Raw genomic sequence first — 18,829 nt, forward strand, 5'->3', positions numbered from 1 at the left:
TAACTTCAGCAGCTCTACTGAACTACAAAATATTCATCAACTGTCCAACATCCACACAAAATGCAGGAACATGTAGCTTTTAAAAATAAAAGGTTACAGAATGATTATTATATTTAATGTTTGTTCTGAAACCCAACACCCATCAAAATGAATCATAATTAATCCTCTGTTAGACTTACCTGTGGAGATTTGGAGAGTGACGGCTCTGTTATATTTCCCATTGTTACCACACAGATACGTTCCTTCATCTTCCTCAGTGAGGTGAGAGATGATTAGAGCTACAGTTCCTGGTTTATTCTGATTCAGTCTCTGAACTCTGTCTCTGTAGCGCAGATTCTGACTGTCGTCCTCTGGAAACACTGAGTGTTCAGCTCTGTACTGACCTGGTATGAAGTTTCTCGTAAATCCCCACTGAACTGTCTGTGGATCAACCTTTGTTTGTTCTGTACAGGAGCACGGCAGCTCCACAGAGTCTCCCACAGATTTGGTGATGGTGTCTCCCAAACCTCGCTCTACAGTGCAGCCTGCAGAAACACCACATCACCAAGAACTTACATTATATTCAGAACATATGAACACTCATGATCTCTGAACACACTGCAGGATTTTAGGTCTCATTTCACTCTCTAGACAACTTTTCAGGGTTTGGTGTGGAAACGGCTCCTCAGAGGTTCAGCTGAAGCTGATGGTCAGAACAGACTGATCTCTTAGTCCAGTCCTGCCCACAGGGACACAGGAAGGTGTTTTAAGTTGGTGGTGCTGAAGTTTTAAGCAGGATATATGTGAACGATGACAGCATGTAAAATGATTTGCCTTTTTTCATTAGAATTTTGTTTGATAATTGACATCAAACAGAACGTGTCATAACATGCTATAAAGTGTCAAGAGACAACAATATACACATATAACTGACACATCAAACCGCTGATGCACATCCTCTCTTTGCCCTCTTGTTTTGGACAAAAGTCATACAAATGAACTGATATCATATCAGATTTAACACTGGGACTCACATCAAATAGGAGATTTACCTGTTATAAAAATATCATTATTGCAATAGATTATTATAATGTTAAGTTAATTAAAAACATTGGGCTGCTTTGGGGCTCAAAACCGGGGCTATAATATAGAAACTATAGATCTGACAGGTCCAGATAAGATTTTTCACAAATTTGTGTTACACAAGCAAATTTTAGCTTAATTTAGAAAAATAAATCTTACAGCATTTTATCTCGAGTTCTGAAACCCTAAACTGCTCAGTCAAAGTTTAAATTCAACCTTTACATCTCTTACCAAGTAACTGATAACATTAAAAATGTGTGTTAGTTAGCCAGACAGCTACTGCTGTAAAAAGTTGTCAAAATAATCAAAATTATTAAGCTGGAAAGCTGCCGTTGTAAAAACCTGTCAGTTAGTTAACTAGACAGCCATGATTCTAAAACTGTCAAACAAAACTAAAGTGAGAAACACTGGAAGTTGGTAAAGGTTAATTACAGTGTGAGTGCGCCCCCTGCTGTTTAACAGAGTGTAATCACTCCCCAGTTTCAGTTTCCATTTCTCAAAACGTGTGAGCTGCACTAAAGCTATTCATCCTAATAAACACACACACACATTTAAATCAGTCTCATCTAGAGGTAACAGAAGTACACAAGTCCTTTACTTAAGTAAAGGCACTAGTAATCTAGTAAAAAATGCTCATACATTGTACGAGGACTGCCTACATTATCATCCACAAACATTCACTCATGTTTACTACACATTTGATTTTCTTTACAGGAATTTGAGATGTACATTGTTGGAATCTCTTCTACAACTACCGATATTTATTTTAGCTGTCAAAACTGAACACCAGATGAAATAACTCCATTAAGTAAGGACCAGGGCCAGAGTGGGACTAGTTTTCATACTGGGAGTTACATGATGGAGACCAGCCCACCCCAAACTCCACACACAACGTACTAAAGTCCTGCAGTGTCATTACATCAGACTAAAGACTTTTCCTAACATCAGTGCAGTCATCACCCTACATATTCCAACATCAATCAATCAGAATCCTGGATTCACATAAACAAAACCAACACTGCAGCACCCTGACTATAAGTCATTCACCTGCTGACCACAGACACAACTTCTGTCCAGAGAAGACGACAAAATGAAGGTAAAATCAGACACTTAAACCTACAGAACTGCCACAGCTGGCAGACCCAAATGAAGATGACATGCATGTTAAATCAAACAGCTGATAAACAACACAGCAATCTTAAAAACCTAAACCTCATCATCGTAGCCAAAAGCATGTCACCATGGCAGGCATGAAACTGTTTATAGTCCATTTTAGATGTTAGATGTTCGTGCTGACATTTTCACAGAGCCCATGCCAGCTTTTGCAGTAAAAGAGCATTTTGTAAATACCAGACTCACAGAAAACTGGCGATGACGTGGTTTACATTTATTTTTACCTTTGGACGAGGAGAAAACAACTTACTTCAAGAGCAGATATGCTTTAGGACGCCATCAGTTAATATTTTAACCTCAATCAGCTTCAAACTCAAAGACTGTAATGCTGATAATGAACTGAGGGTTTAAGGCAAATGTAATAAATTCTGTATAGTTGCCTTTTAAGTTCAGCCAATAATAAACTGGATAATATTATGGGCAGATTCACACGGTCATGATTATCTCTCGAGGCTGAAGTTAGTTTCTTATTCGATTTTCTGTCCCACCTTAAAAGAGTACTATACTACATTTCTATTAATACAGTATCTCACAAAAGTGAGTACACCCCTCATATTTCTGCAAATATGTTATTATATCTTTTCATGGGACACTATAGAAATGAAACTTAGATATAACTTAAAGTAGTCAGTGCACAGCTTGTACACTGTCCTGAGGTGTTTCAGATTGTCTCTGTTTGAATCATCATTAATGTAGTGCTTTTATCCAGGACTGTGTTTAGTCTCTATCTACAGAACTGGATCAACATTGTTTCCAGTGTTGAGCTTCTGTTTAAGGGTTTCAGTGTCTTGAGTCTCTTTTGAGTCTATAAGAGAGGCCAGAACTGGAGCCTGTATAAATATAAAGCAGCACTGAACGGAACATTAAAGAACCAGCTTGGATCAGTTTCAGACAAGAACACAGTCAATCCTTAGAAGAGGAGATCAGACAGAGAGGAGAAAGAGCCAATAAAGACATGAGAATAACAACATATCTAGAACCTGAACTTTTCTACATTTCATCTACAGTTCACTGTCTACAGTTCACTACAGTGAAGCAGTGATACACATGAAGAGTAACTCACACAGTCGTGTAGACTCACCTGAAGATTCCTGCAGCACAGAGTAGAGCAGAAACACACAGAGCCACATCTTTACTGAGAGAACGGAACTGTTCACCTCTCTCTCTCTCTCTCTCTCTCTCTCTCTCTCTCTCTCTCTCTCTCTCTCTGGTTCAGCAGTGTCCACTCTGAGAGTCCGAGAAGTGAAACGGGTGTTTTTCTCTCCAGCTCTCTGACCACATCCTGAGAAAACTTCTGCCTTTTCTGCTGAGAGGCTCCAAAAGAGGAGATTTAATGCATGTAAATAAACTGTACTGCTGTTCATTTACTCTAATAGAATGTTATACAGCAGATGTTATGTGCTGTCATGAGCTGTCATGACAGGTTATTAATGTTATCATTACCTGTAATGACTGATTTGATAAAAAAGTCATGATATCAAACAATGTACAGTGTTCTGTAACAAGAGAAAGATAAAAGTGATACCTTTAATATCATGAGCTTAGAATTGAAATAGTTCCCTGGAAAAAAAGTATTTTATTTTAATGAAAACATCACTGAGTGTTTATAATCTATTATAATACACTCCTTAGTCATTAATGAATATGTGTAATGAGTGTTTTAAAATGAAGTAATTGTAATGGAGTGTTATCAATGTGCCCTGAATGCTTCATGTACATGTAGTTACTGTAAAGTGTTTCTTTTTCACTGTAAATTCTGAATAAAGCTAATTGTAGCAGTGCAGGTTTGTGAGTATTTATCTCCTAACTTTGTGCATAAAAATCTCTTAATGATCAGTAACTAAATAGTTAGGAGCTCATAATTAAAGAAGAAAATAGAACAATTTAACAGCTTGTTTCCTTTAAACATTCACATCTGGCTGTTATTCAGCTCAGTGTAATCTGCATATTCTTCTCATTTCCTGATCTTCTGTTACCAGAAACTCTGTAAAACGGCACCTACTGGTTTCTCTTTGGAACTTTTTGATTGGAAAGTTTTGGAACTGAAACTGATTGTCTAAATATAAAGAGTTAATAAACACATCTGTCCGCTCAAATTTAATTCAGTCAGATTTCCATTCACTCAAATAGGGTGGAGTGAGTTCACACAGACTGGTCTTTATATTCAGTAACAATGTAAGCTCTGTTGATGTAGTCACTGTTACAGATGGATTACTGTAGTGCTGCTCATGTAATTACAGTAGTGTATCTTGAAGGGTATTATAATGTAGTAATTAATCTCCACTTATTATCAGAAAAGTCTCGCTGGAAAACCAGCAGTTTATCTTTCAAACATGTGTAATAACAATATATCCATTATAACTACATACGCTGTTACACTGAGTAAAATACAGACAAGTATTTGCACAAGCTGTACTACAGTGGCTATGTTTACATGCAAAGATTTTTGCCAATCCGATTGAATACAATCCGATTACAGATTCAGACTGAGGTGTTTATATGCTCACTCTATTCAATAATTTGATGGAAAATCTTCATTTACATGCTCACTACAAGTAATCCGATGCAAAATGAAACGTTACCATGACAGCGAACATCACGTGAGGTCCAGTCCGCGTGAGATGAGTTTCCAGTTAGCGTGCTTGTGTTTTAATTGCTTTAAAATAATGTCAGACTCAGAAAAACGTGCTTCACATGTACTTATAAAGGAAGCAGCGAGAGGAAGTCATCGTGTTCTGAGACTGATAAGCTGGACGCCCGTCCAACCGGCGTCTTTTAAAGATCAGAGCATAAACTTCGTCTCCTCTGCTGACCAGTTTCTGCGGCATCATGCTGAACGGTATAAACTTTCGCCATGATGTGACGCACATGCGCAGAATATACTTACACATTCCGATTAGAATGTAATCAGATTCAGGCGTTTACATGGCTATTATTCTTCTACTTAACGGATTATTTAGAAGTTTACCCACCTCGTTCAATCGGATAGAAATTGTATTCCGAATGGCCTCAATCGGACTAGACTATTCCGATTGAGGTGTTTACATGGATGTGTTCTATTCCGATTGAGCTGTTAGTCGGATTATTAACAGATTATCAGGCTGCATGTAAACGTGGCTAGTAAAGTGCTACATGCTTGGAAAACGGCCGAAAGAGTACATTTGTGGGTGGAGCTTGGATGGGTCCATTTTGGCGCTGCTCTTCATGTGGGTTTTGCTTCAAGTGTTTCCGTCAGTATTTCACAGAAAGACTAAATGACTGAAGCCACATTCCTAATATAACTATATCACATCATCATGATTCAGCATAAATCTGCCAACATAAGTTAACACATCCTCTACAGAGAACACACTTTATTAATTTTAATAACTTAATGCACAATTAGGTTTTATTTGCTGAATTTGACATACCAAAAGTGACCTGTACAAAAGTCATATTAAATGTCATTTATATCTATTAAACTTAGCAAATAAATTGGCTCTAGAAATTGCAGATTGATGGTGTTCAAAGTTTTACATATGACTAATGTTTCATCAAGAGAAGAGCAAATCACAGAAAACATGTACAGTAGCAGGTCAGCTCACAAACACCTGGGACCCTGTTTAACCCCCAAAATGGCCAGGGCCTAATTGTTATAACACTTCTATAACCTAAGAATAACTCAGACAGTTTTCACTGAAGACCCTGTTATTACTGGAATACTAAGCTTTAGTATGTAATAAGCCTGAGATTTTAAGGGGATAAGCTAAAAGAACCTAAGCAGAACCGTCTCCACTAAACCTTTCCAAAACAAACGCATACAGCCAGCAACGGTAAGTTTTTTAATCTGTTTAAACATGCAGTCAATAATTTTCTCATTTCTCATTTTTTGTTAATTGGTTTAAGACTTTAATAAATTTGTACCACCTCACAGTATTAATAACCATTAATTAAATGTGTTTATTAAATGTTATTAATATAAATTAATAAAGAGTTTATGTCATCAGACAGCAGATCAGTATCTCTCTGAAGTTTAGCTAGTGAGGTCCTGAATTCTGAGAGCCGACTGTCCCTCATTCTGAAATGCTTTAGCACTGCGAGTGATGAAGAGGAGGCTGTAATTATGCTGCATGAAAGCACTCAGATCAGGAAAACCATCCCAAATAGAACTCTATATCTTTTATATACCATGTATATAAAACACACACACACAAATATGAAAACTGATATGATCTGGCATCCTCTAAGCTCTGTTGTCTGATGGTCACTGTAAAGGCTTACAATCAACTTTTCAGTCCAGAGAACTATGAATGTGACCAATGTTACATCTGCCAGGATGTAAACTGAAACAAACTGCCGTTCAGTGTGTCTGGAATGTGAAGGACGTGGTGATTAAGGCTCCACATCAGCACCTCAAACACTTCTTTAAAGAACAACATGCCTGAGTGTGAGAGTCGGCGCTGAGTGCTGCTTTTCTGCTGACTGTTGCAGCTAAATTATTTCTTCATTACTTAGGTATTTTATTATCTCTGTCTATATCTCTGTCCATGGATGAGTAAATAAATAAATAAGTGAGTAAATAAATATCTGAGACGTCCTTTTTGTCTGTTAAAGTAAGTGCACACCTGGCTTCAGTAACTCATTCTGCTTTCTTTGGCAGAAACAACTTTATGTAGGCGTTTCCTTTAACTGTCAACCAGTTTCTGGCATCAGCTGGGAGAATTTTCAGCCCATTCCTTCATGCAGAATTATTTAAATTGTGCAATGTTTGAGTCATTTCTTGTATGTAAAGCCAGGTTTAAATTCCCCCACACCCTTTCAGAGGGGATTCGGATCTGGTCATTGAATGGGCCATTACATAACCCTTCATTTCTTCCTTTTAAACCATTCCTTGGTGGATTACGTGTTTGGGATAATTGTCCTGTTGGAAAGTCCACGTCTTCAGCTTCAACTTTTTTACAGCTGGTTTCACATTTTATACAAACTCTCATGAAGAGAATGAGAGAAATAAATAATATCATGTTTAACTATTAACACTGTTGAAATGAAGACCTGTTTTTTCTGCATCTCCAAACATCTTGAAAAAGTCTAACCTTTCCATGGTTGTAGTTACTAATTCACTTGACTGTATATGTGACAGAACAACAAACAGATTCATTACCTTTTACCTTTGTGTTTTTTAATGCATGATTCAAATGGCAGACATTTGTATGTGGTTGAAACTAGTTGTGAGGACATGCTTGGTGGACAAATAGTTCTACATATATACAAAGGAAAATGGTAAAATATCCGTTTCAAACCAAATATTGGTAATAATGTGTGGTTATTTCTTATTTAGGAAAGGTGACCCACCCCTTAATGATTTCTGTTACCCTCATTCTTTAGTCACTGACAAACCATTCATTCCCATGAGCATTGAATTTGTGTGCTTTTCCAGCGCAGCCTGGGTGGAGCATGAATAGAACATGAACTTGAATCATGATTTTTAACAATGTTTCAGCTTTTTTTATTGTTTATTTATTCATTTTTATATTTATCATTTTTTAATTAATATACAGATATTGGTGACCTTCTCCCAAGTTAGAGCAGTGCGTTGTTTTCGTTGTGTACTCTTTTTTTTAATGAAAAGCATTTTTCTGAGCAGAAATCATGGTTTTATCCAACTCTTCTTTGCCATGACATCACACTGGTGTCAGATATGATCAGATCTGCTTTAAACACTACAATGGGGAAGAAGCTTGGGAGCCATAATCAGAACAACTGCAGAGAGTCACTCAACATTAGGGCTGGACAGAGGCGGACACCGCAGTTCAACTGTGTTTGGCCCTGGAAGGACAATCACTTCAGGACTTGCTTGTGACCTCATATCGCTGACCGCTCCTCTCCAGCAGCAGCAATGTCCAGGGCAATATCCTAGCAAACAAAAAGAACTGAAGCTGGTGGGTTTGTGTGGATTACGAGTGGCTCAATGTAACTAAGTAAATAAGCCTGACTCTTATCCACTCACATGGATGCTGTGGTCCAGCTTGCCGACTTCTCAGAGTTCAGTTCACTGGAAATGGAGAGTGTGTACTTGCTCTAAACACACAGTGTTCATGTTTGGCACCGGACTATGGCATTTCACAGTAATGGCCTCCGAAATTCACCAGATACATTCAGGCAGCTGATGGATCAAGTGCTCACCAGCATCCCCAAGGACTGGTGCATCACGTTTTCCAGGTGTGGTGGGGCTGCACCAGTTCCAGTCCTACCTGTATGGTGTCCCCTTCATGTTGTGCACTGATCATGCCTCCTTTGATCTGACTCATGTAGTTGAAAGAGCCTGTGGGTCAGGTAGTGAGGTTGATCACGGTGCTACTAGAGTACAACTTATCCGTTCAGCATCATGCCAGTCACCTATATGGTAATACCAGTGTCTCATCGCCTTTGCTCAGGGGAGGAGTCCCAGTATTAAGCATCCCTTGAGGAGAAAGCTGAGATAGTGGAGAGGAGAGCTGTGGCCATGGCTGTTGCTCCTGGTTGTACTGGACTCCATAAGCTCTTAGGAGTTCTGTTGTGTCTAGGAGGAAGACGCTGAACCCTCCTTTAGCGTACCGCTGGCTCCAGGTGGGGCACACCAGAATGGACCGATGTAACACTGCATGGGTCCACTGCCAAGGTGCTCCGCACTGGTTGTCTCCAGTTGCAAAAGGGGTTGTTGTACCACATGTGGGAGGAGCCATTGCCCAGTGAGCACCTCTGGCATTTGCTGGTGCCACCCAGCCTCTGTAAAACAGTGGTGGGAGTGGTGCATGGGGAAGCTGCTGTGGGGCACTTTGGGGTGGCTGTGGCAGAGATTCTACTAGTCAGGCTGCTGCTTGGTGCTGAAGCCATCACACGTTCCACTGCAGTCCCTCTGCTTTGGTAACCCATTGGCTGTTTTGTGTTATTGGTATGGTGACCATTGGCTGGTAGCCTAAGAGCAGTGTTAGAGGAGTTAGAGCAGTGTGTTGTGTGCTTTTTCTGCTGTTTTGTTAACAAAAAAGCTTTTTTTCCAAGTAGAAATCAAGGCTTCACCTGACTCTTCTTTGCCACAGCATCACAATATTCATAATAAAATAAACCTAATTTGTAAACATGTTCAGCAATAATTCTTGGAAACAATAATCCTAATCCTAATCTATAACTTGCTAAATTCAATACATAGATAGGGCTTACAGAACTGCAGTCGAGTTCAACAGGATTCTTCAGATTTTCTCACACAAATTTGAATGGAAAGCCAGTGTTGGAAGAAATTTACATACATTTTCATCTTGATCAAGACAAATTATAACTGCAAATTATTTTTTGCTGCCATACTTTGAGAATCGGTTTAGACAGCTAAATCTGAGTTGAGCTCTGTTGGTGCTTGGGTTTCAGCTCTGGTGGATTGGATCTCATTTGTTTGTGTTAAAACAGCGATGTCCAATCTAATCCAATAAAGCAGGACTACACATGATCAATTGTTTGCAGACTAAGACCCACTGATTACACAATAGGAAGAAAGCCGACAGCCACACTTACTCTTTGTGGATAAGATTGGACACCCCTGGTCAAAACTTTGATAGAATGATTTTGATTATTTGGTGTTCAAGTCTAGGTTGTGGTAGACTACCTCTGGTTGATTGGTATTTGGGTTTAGACTCTGGTAGACTGAATCTGATCAGTTGGTGTTGGGGTTTAGGCTCTGGTAGACTGTATTTGATCAGTTGGTTTTGGTGTTTAGACTCTGGTAGACTGAATCTGATTGGTTGGTGTTGGGGTTTAGACTCTGGTAGACTGAATCTGATTGGTTGGTTTTGGGGTCCAGGCTCTGGTAGATTGGACCCATGCTGATGTTGTTCTGGTTGTGAGGAAGATCATTTTCATAAATCACCATCAGCCTGCAACCACTGTAAGACACACAGTGAAAAAATAACTTAAAACCTTAGTCACATTACATTCATTCATTCATGCAGAATAATTCCCAATGTGGCCTTTAAACCAAGAGTTTCCAACTCTGGCCGTGAAGATCTACTGCTGTGGAGATTTCAGGTTAAACACAACTGGCATTAATATTTAGATACTTCACAAGTCCTTGGTCATCTGGATCATCTTCCAAAGCATCTTCCAAATGCCAACACTTACAGACCCTGTAGCATCATAAAACAGTGCTGAATACTACTGACGTACGCTTTTACATTTTAAAACAGTTCATATTTGGTTATAATGAGACGCAGGTTTAAGACTCTGATTTTAATGGGTCTTTTCACTCACAGTGTTCTGTATTCTTCTCTCATTGTTTGTAGAGGCAGACCCTGCAGAACAATTGAAGATTAAAAAGCTGTATTTCACAAGAGTGGTGAATTTATTCTTCAACAGAGGAAATATTTCATAACTGGGATCTAATTTATACTCATATTAAAGTATTACATTCCTACCAAAGCTGCTTTTATGAGCACAGGATGGTTTTTCAGGACTGAAGTTAAGCCTAAGCCTGAACTTAAACATAATTATGAACTGTGTTTATGGGTGTGTGTGTAGTACCTTGTGTCCTATTGTGACTCCATTTATAGAAGATCAGTACTGATCCTCCAAACAGCAGCAGAGCCCAGACAAACACAATGATGAGAGAGTAATCTGTAGATGAGGGAAAGAGATGAAGAATAATGTTAATTATGGTGAAGAATATTAAGAAGGTTAATTAGCATTAAAAGACATTCTGAAACCATAAAAAGATGAATGTATCTGTGTCTGGTGATGATTAAGCAAGTTACACTATATTGCCAAAAGTATTCACTCACCCATCCAAATCATTGAATTCAGGTGTTCCAATCACTTCCATGGCCACAGGTGTATAAAACCAAGCACCTGGGCATGCAGACTGCTTCTACAAACATTTGTGAAAGAATGGGTCGCTCTCAGGAGCTCAGTGAATTCCAGTGTGGTACCATGATAGGATGCCACCTGTGCAAGTCCAGTCGTGAAATTTCCTCACTACTAAATATTCCAGATCCTTCTCCGTCTGGTAATCCGATGGACGAGTCTGGGTTTGGTGGTTGCCAGGAGAATGGTACTTGTCTGCCTACATTGTGCCAAGTGTAAAGTTTGGTGGAGGGGGGATTATGGTGTGGGGTTGTTTTTCAGGAGTTGGGCTCGGCCCCTTAGTTCCAGTGAAAGGAACTCTTAATGCTTCAGCATTCCAAGAGATTTTGGACAATTTTATGCTCCCAACTTTGTGGGAACAGTTTGGGGAGTCTGGCCCCTTCCTGTTCCAACATGACTGCGCACCAGTGCACAAAGCAAGGTCCATAAAGACAAGGATGAACAAGTTTGGTGTGGAAGAACTTGACTGGCCTGCACAGAGTCCTGACCTCAACCTGATAGAACACCTTTGGGATGAATTAGATCGGAGACTGCAGGCCAGGACTTCTCGTCCAACATCAGTGTCTGACCTCACAAATGCGCTTCTGGAAGAATGGTCAAAAATTCCCATAAACACACTCCTAACCCTTGTGGAAAGGCTTCCCAGAAGAGTTGAAGCTCATATGGCTGAAAAGGGTGTGCCGACATCATATTAAACCCTATGGATTAAGAATGGGATGTCACTCAAATCCATATGCGTGTTAAGATGGTAAAAGTCCCCAGTGACGATGAACATGTTTACTGATTTACGTCATGCAACCCACAGCAGGACACTAGTGTTCCCACATGGACACATAACTGAACTTTAAAACATGCTGGGTGATGTACTTTATCTGATGTTTAACTCCAGCAACAACAACCAATTCCTCCATGTTCCTTCATTACCAATAAGGCACAACACATTATTCATTACTAATAATTACTATATTCATTGTTAATACATTGTTTCTAGAGTTCTAACTGTATTGTAAAGTGTTACCAAAAGAAGTCAATAAACAAGTCTATATTGCTGTACTGTAGTATCTTATCAGACTGATGTGTGATTCTGCTGCCTCTGTTGTTGATTGCACACAGAAAAACAGAAAAAAGGGGGGTTTGTCTTTCCACATTTCCACAGTATTTTAATTAAAATCACTGTGTATGTCACTAGAGTTAAAACATTTCTTTAATTATCGAAGCAGATTAAGTTGATTAAGTAGATGGTTATTAAACATCATCATCAAAAAAGCAGATATTAAAAAAAAGATATATTCTTATGCTCTGAGAGTCTTTACAGTTTGAAATAAGAGTATGAACTACCTTTAATGCTGAGGCTGATGTTGATGGACTGTTTGTTGTTGATTGAACATCTGTATGTTCCCTGGTCTTGTTCAGTCAGGTTGGAGATCAGTAGAGAGAGATTTGCTGGAAGGTTCTTATTAAACATCTGGACTCTGCCTCTGTAGAGTTCTGTCTCATTGGATACCTCAGTCCCTCCTGAGTCTACATGCTCCCATTTCACACTTACAGATTTGGTGTGTTGGTCAGTGCAGGAGCAGGGCAGGAGAACAGACTCTCCTGGATATTTGTGAATGTCTTTCTCCTGAGTCTCTGACAGTGTGCAGCCTGCAGGAACATAAAGCAGCACAGTGTTTCTGTTCTGTTCATTACTGTATTATGTGTTTAATGGTGAGTAAAAATGTTCTGTTTCCTCAAGAAAAGGTTTGAACTGCAATATCATTTTTCGTTATATTGAAAATGATTAAATTACAGTACTTCATAACACAAATCAGTCATATTCTGATTACAAAGCTAATTTAGCTTCATTTTATGACCTAATCAACCAGCTAATGCTGAGTCCAAAACACGAGTGCCTGAACCTGAGTGCATTACCCAGAATGTGTTGTTAAGGACGTAACTAAGAAGGCAGAGGTAGTGTGGCTGTATCGCTGACTAGACTAGCTACTGAAGCTAATGTTAAGCCCTTCAAATCTCAGGCTCATGACATACTAAGGCTTATTACTCAGTACAATAATTCAAACTGGCTGAGTTATTCTTAGGCTATAGAAATGTGTAGTAAAACCTTGGGTCCACTGGTGGACCCTGGCCAATAAAGGGGTTATCATGGTCCAAAACCTTCTTGGTCTGATGTGAATTCCAGTGCACTGCTAGTTTTGCTTCATGATTACTATATAACTTAATTACATTACACACTTTAGTGCTTAACAGAAAACACAATGAGCTCCCTGGACAAAACAATTATTGGATTAATTTTTCTTTTCTAATATTTGGTTTAGCATGCAGTTGCCTTAATGATAGCGCCAGTCTTGGCAGATACATGTTACACCAATCTCCTCTCAGCTTTAAACCAATCTCCTCTCAACTTTACATCAATCTCCTATCAACTTTACATCAATCTCCTCTCAACTTTACACCAAACTCCTCTCAACTTTACATTAGTCTCCTGTCAATTTTACACTGATCGCCTCTCAACTTTACACCAGACCTCTGGCAACTTTATACCAGTCTCCTGTCAACTTTACACCAATAAACTCCCTGAAAAAAAAAAAAAGTATAATTGTATATCTATATATTTATTAGTTGTTGTTTAGTTATTCCTAACAGTACATTTAAGGGCATATTTAAATATGTATTATGAACAAATACAATTAGTTTTATATACAAGTCTATTCAGTTATATTGAAATAGAATATTAAATGCTTTTAAGTGCATTTAGTTGCAGTAAAACTCAATAAGTAGCACTGTAGTGTATTAGTACATCTACTACTATATATTTATATTATAGTCCAAGTGTAATAACAGTTCTGTTTATGTATGAAATATTTAAATCTACTTAATGGCGTCTTGAATTGAAGTAATCAACAGAATAACTATTTGCATTTAATATATATTTAATCACTGTTTATTTACAAATTAAATACATTTCAATTGTCATAAATTGTCAAAAAAACAATACTGTTGTCGTAACAAAACCTTGGTCCATTCATCATGAAATTAACACACAATGTAAAGGACAAAGTGGACTTTCAAATTATGTTAAAGACTGAAAAATGACAAAGCTGTTCTTGATCTTGATATTTCACCCACAAATGTGGAATAAATCATAATACAGCACTGATGATTCTTATATGCATAAAGCTCACTCACAACAACATTTATCACAACAAAAAAGAAAACTCATGAAAGTGGCCTACAATGCGTTTAGCAACATAATTCTTCATTTGAAAATGCTATTATTAAATAGAAATTGAAATATTGTAAAGTTTGTCTGAAACATAAAGAGATTTTTGAGAAGAAATTAAAATACCCCTTATGTCTATAAATGCAACTATTGAATATTTTGATTTTTTATAATAGTCTACAGAAAATTATATTTGAATATTTAAATATTCAATAAGCATAAGAAAAGCTCAATGTATGTTTATCTTTAATAACTGAATGAAAAAAGCTTTTCTTTTTCTTCTAATTATTGTGCACTATTTCATTATTATTTTAATTTTTATTATTTTATTATTTTATTATTTTTATTTTTATTATTTTATTTTAATCAATTATTTGCTGATACTGATATGATTCTGTTATCATATTCCTGTACCATTTATTAACTGTACAGTACAGTAATATTACACATTCAGTATCATCACTTTATGAAATATTACTGAATATTTGATGAAGCTCATGCACAGTTTACTGTTATGTATAGAAATGTGAAATGTCATTTGTATCAGTCATGAACGCTGTTTAAGTGTTACTGTGGTTTCAGTAATGAATGTAACATAAGTGTCTTTGAGCATCATGTGCTTAGAACCACCTTTCTAGCTTGAAACAAAGAAATATACATTTTAATGAGTTCATGATCATATCTTCAAGTTTATACTCCACAGTGTGTTTTCAGATCATTACATGTTCATTTTTCATTAATGCATGAATTTACTTAATGTTTTAAAGCTGATATAATTGTAATGAAATGATATTGTACTGTTTATGATCATGAATGTGTCGTGTACATGTAGTTACTGTATATCAGTTAACCGAGTACTCAATAACTTTATTATATACTTATTATAACCACTTAAGGTACTATGTAATAACTAATAATTCATGAACATTTAACTAATACAGCAACGGGAAAATCAATGACTTATCAATAACAATCATTTAATAAAAAGTGTCAGGTTGAAGAAGTAAAATCTGCAGTGGTGAAAGTAAAGAGGTGTAGGAACTGATGGAGGAATGTAACTTCAGCAGCTCTACTGACCTATAAAACATTCATCGACTGCCCAACATCCACGCTAAATGCATGAAATGCATGTTCTGTACAGGAGCACGGCAGCTCCACAGAATCTCCAGCAGATTTGGTGATGGTGTCTCCGATACCTCGCTCTACGGTGCAGCCTGCAGAAACACCACATCACCAAGAACTTACATTATATTCAGAACATATGAACACTCATGATCTCTGAACACACTGCAGGATTTTAGCTCTTATTTCACTCTCTAGACAACTTTTCAGGGTTTGGTATGAAAACAGCTTCTCAGAGGTTCAGCTGAAGCTGATGGTCAGAACAGACTGATCTCTTAGTCCAGTCCTGTACTCAGAAATGCAGGAAGGTGTTGGTGGTGCTGAAGTTTTAAGCAGGATATATGTGAATGATGACGCCATGTAAAAGGATTTACCCTTTTTCATGAAATCAAACAGAATGTGTCATAAAGTGCTTTAATGTGTTCAGAGACAACAAAAAAAAAAAAACACATATAACTGACACTTCAAACTGCTGATGCACATCCTCTTTTTGCCGTCTCGTTCTGGACAAAAGTCATGCAAATGAACTGAATGGTGATCAATCATATAGTTGAGGTGTGTCTTGGTAATCAATTGTGTCGCCCACAGTCACACACTAAGATTTAACACTGGGACCCACATCAAACAGGAGATTTGACTGTAATTTATAAAATCCTTATTGCATTAGATTATTATACTTTTATTATACTTTAAGCTAATTAAAGTTAAGTAAGGAAACCCTAAACTGCTCAATCAAAGCTTATAATCAAACAATACATCTCTTACAGTAAACATACAGTTCAGTAAATGATAATATTAAAAATGTGAGTAAATAGCCAGACAGCTACTGCTATAAAAAATAGTCAAAATAATCAAATTATTCAGCTAGAAAGCTGCCACTGTAAAAACCTGTCAGTTAACTAGACATATATTATTGTAAAAAAAATTGTCAAACGAAACTAAAGTGTGAAAAACTGGAAGTCGGTAAAAGTTAATAATATTGTGAGTGCGCCCCCTGCTGTTTAACAGAGTGTAATCACTCCCCAGTTTCAGTTTCCATTTCTCAAAGCTTTAACCAGCATGTGAGCTGCACTAAAGCTATTCATCCTAATAAACACACACACATTTAACTCAGTCTCATGTAGAGGTAACAGAAGTACTCAAGTCCCTTACTTAAGTAAAGGCACTATTAATATAGTTAAAAAATGCTCATACATTGTATTTGGACTGCCTGCATTATTGTCCACAAACATTCACTCATGCTTACTACGTTTGATTTTCTGTACAAGAATTTGAGATGTACATTGTTGAAATCTTTACTAAGACTATTGCTATTTATTTTAACTGCCAAAACACCAGATCAAATAATCCCTTTAAGTAAGACCAGGGCCGGAGTGGGACTTTCATACTGGGAGTGCTAAAGTCCTGCAATGTCATTACATCAGGCTAAAGGCTTTCCTAACATCAGTGCAGTCATCACTGTACAATCAGAAACCTGGATTCACACAAACACAGCCAACACTGCGGCACCTTGACTGTACGTCATTCACCTGCTGACCACAGACACAACTTCTGTCCAGAGAAGACGACAAAACCAAGGTAAAATCAGACACTTAAACCTACAGAACTGCCACAGCTGGCAGACCCAAATGAAGATGACATGCATGTTAAATCAAACAGCTGATAAACAACACAGCAATCTTAAAAACCTAAACCTCATCATCATAGCCAAAAGCATGTCACCATGGCAGGCATGAAACTGTTTATGGTCCATTTTAGAAGTTAGATGTTGGTGCTGACATTTTCACAGAGCTCATGCCAGCTTTTGCAGTAAAAGAGCATTTTGTAAATACCAGACTCACAGAAAACTGGCGATGACATTATTTACATTGATTTTTGCCTTTAGACGAGGAGAAAACAATTTACTTTAAGAGCAGATATGCTAGATATGCTTTAGGACGCCATCAGTTAATATTTTAACCTCAATCAGCTTCAAACTCATAGACTGGAATGCTGATAATGAACTGAAGGTTTAAGGCAAATGTAATAAACTCTGTAGAGTTGCCTGTTCTGTTCAGCCAACAATAAACTCGATAGTATTGTGGGCAGATTCACACAGTCACGCTTATTTCTCAAGGCTGAAGTTAACTTCTTCTTCGATTTTCCACCTTAAAGATGTCCCACCTTAAAATGTCCAGTGCCACACTAGATTTCTATAAACATGTATAGATAAACAAATATGGAAAACTCTGCACTAAAACAAGCACACATGGTTCTTTACTACTGTAGCGACAGTCATTAGAAGAGCTATTGGAAACATCAGGTACATAGCAACTAGCCAAACTCATGGGGAAGATCAGCAACAACCACACACTTAAAGTTAGCTGTTAATGCTGGACTTCCTCCAGGAGAGTTTTAGAAATGGTTAAACACACTTTAGGCCTGAGGTGTTTCAGATTGTCTCTGTGTGAATCATCATTAATGTAGTGCTTTTCTCCAGAACTGTGTTTAGTCTCTATCTACAGAACTGGATCAACATTGTTTCCAGTGTTGAGCTTCTGTTTAAGCGTCTCAGTGACTTGAGAGTGTTTTGAGTCTATAAGAGAGGCCAGAACTGGAGCCTGTATAAATATAAAGCAGCACTGAACGGAACATTAAAGAACCAGCTTTGATCAGTTTCAGACAAGAACACAGTCAATCCTTAGAAAAGGAGATCAGACAGAGAGGAGAAAGAGCCAATAAAGACATGAGAATAACAACATATCTAGAACCTGAACTTTTCTACATTTCATCTACAGTTCACTGTCTACAGTTCACTACAGTAAAGCAGTGATACACATGAAGAATAACTCACACAGTCGTGTAGACTCACCTGAAGATTCCTGCAGCAGAGAGTAGAGCAGAAACACACAGAGCCACATCTTTACTGAGAGAACAGTACTGTTCACCTCTCTCTCTCTTTCTTTCTCTCTCTCAGCAGTGTCCACTCTGAGAGTGCGAGAAGTGAAACGGGTGTTTTTCCTCTCCAGCTCTCTGACCACATCCTGAGAAAAGCTTCTGCTTTTTTCTGCTGAGAGCTGCAAATAATGAGATTAAATGCATGTAAATAAATTGCACTGTATTTTAATTCTGCTGTTGTTCATTTACTGTAATAGAATGTTATACAGCAGATATTACATGCTGTCATAAGCTGTCATGACAGGTTATTAAATGTTATCATTACCTGTAATTACTGATATGATAATGTTTGATGTTGTGACAGCTAATATCACATGATAATTTAAAGTACTGATATCAAACAATGTAACATCTTTCATGACAATTAACGCTACCAGTAGCATGACATTGTTACACAAATCGACATAATCTGTCATGGCAGCATATGTCATCTTCTATGGCATGATTATGTCA

At 37.7% G+C, this 18,829-nt stretch overlaps 1 protein-coding gene and 1 long non-coding RNA gene across 3 annotated transcripts; both read right to left on the minus strand.

The window, feature by feature from the left end:
• Positions 1-139: 139 nt before the first annotated feature.
• Positions 140-18,397, minus strand: LOC118802314 (putative butyrophilin subfamily 2 member A3; the record flags this gene model as incomplete). The annotated part of the gene is made up of 3 exons (XM_036562818.1): positions 18,291-18,397; positions 15,448-15,531; positions 140-440 (listed from the first exon to the last, which is right to left on the minus strand). Coding segments are annotated over exons 1-3 (434 nt in total), but the record flags the coding sequence as incomplete, so codon positions are not given.
• LOC118802313 lies at positions 8,250-11,057 on the minus strand. 2 transcript variants are annotated; one of them, XR_005006648.1, is made up of 4 exons: positions 11,016-11,057; positions 10,759-10,851; positions 10,489-10,529; positions 8,250-10,124 (listed from the first exon to the last, which is right to left on the minus strand). It is a non-coding gene; the product is annotated as an uncharacterized LOC118802313 (long non-coding RNA). The 2 variants fall into 2 exon arrangements; XR_005006647.1 differs by having other exon boundaries at positions 8,250-10,529.
• Positions 18,398-18,829: the final 432 nt, after the last annotated feature.

This window comes from Colossoma macropomum, unplaced genomic scaffold, assembly GCF_904425465.1.
Source record: "Colossoma macropomum unplaced genomic scaffold, Colossoma_macropomum, whole genome shotgun sequence".
Taxonomy (NCBI): Eukaryota; Metazoa; Chordata; class Actinopteri; order Characiformes; family Serrasalmidae; genus Colossoma; species Colossoma macropomum.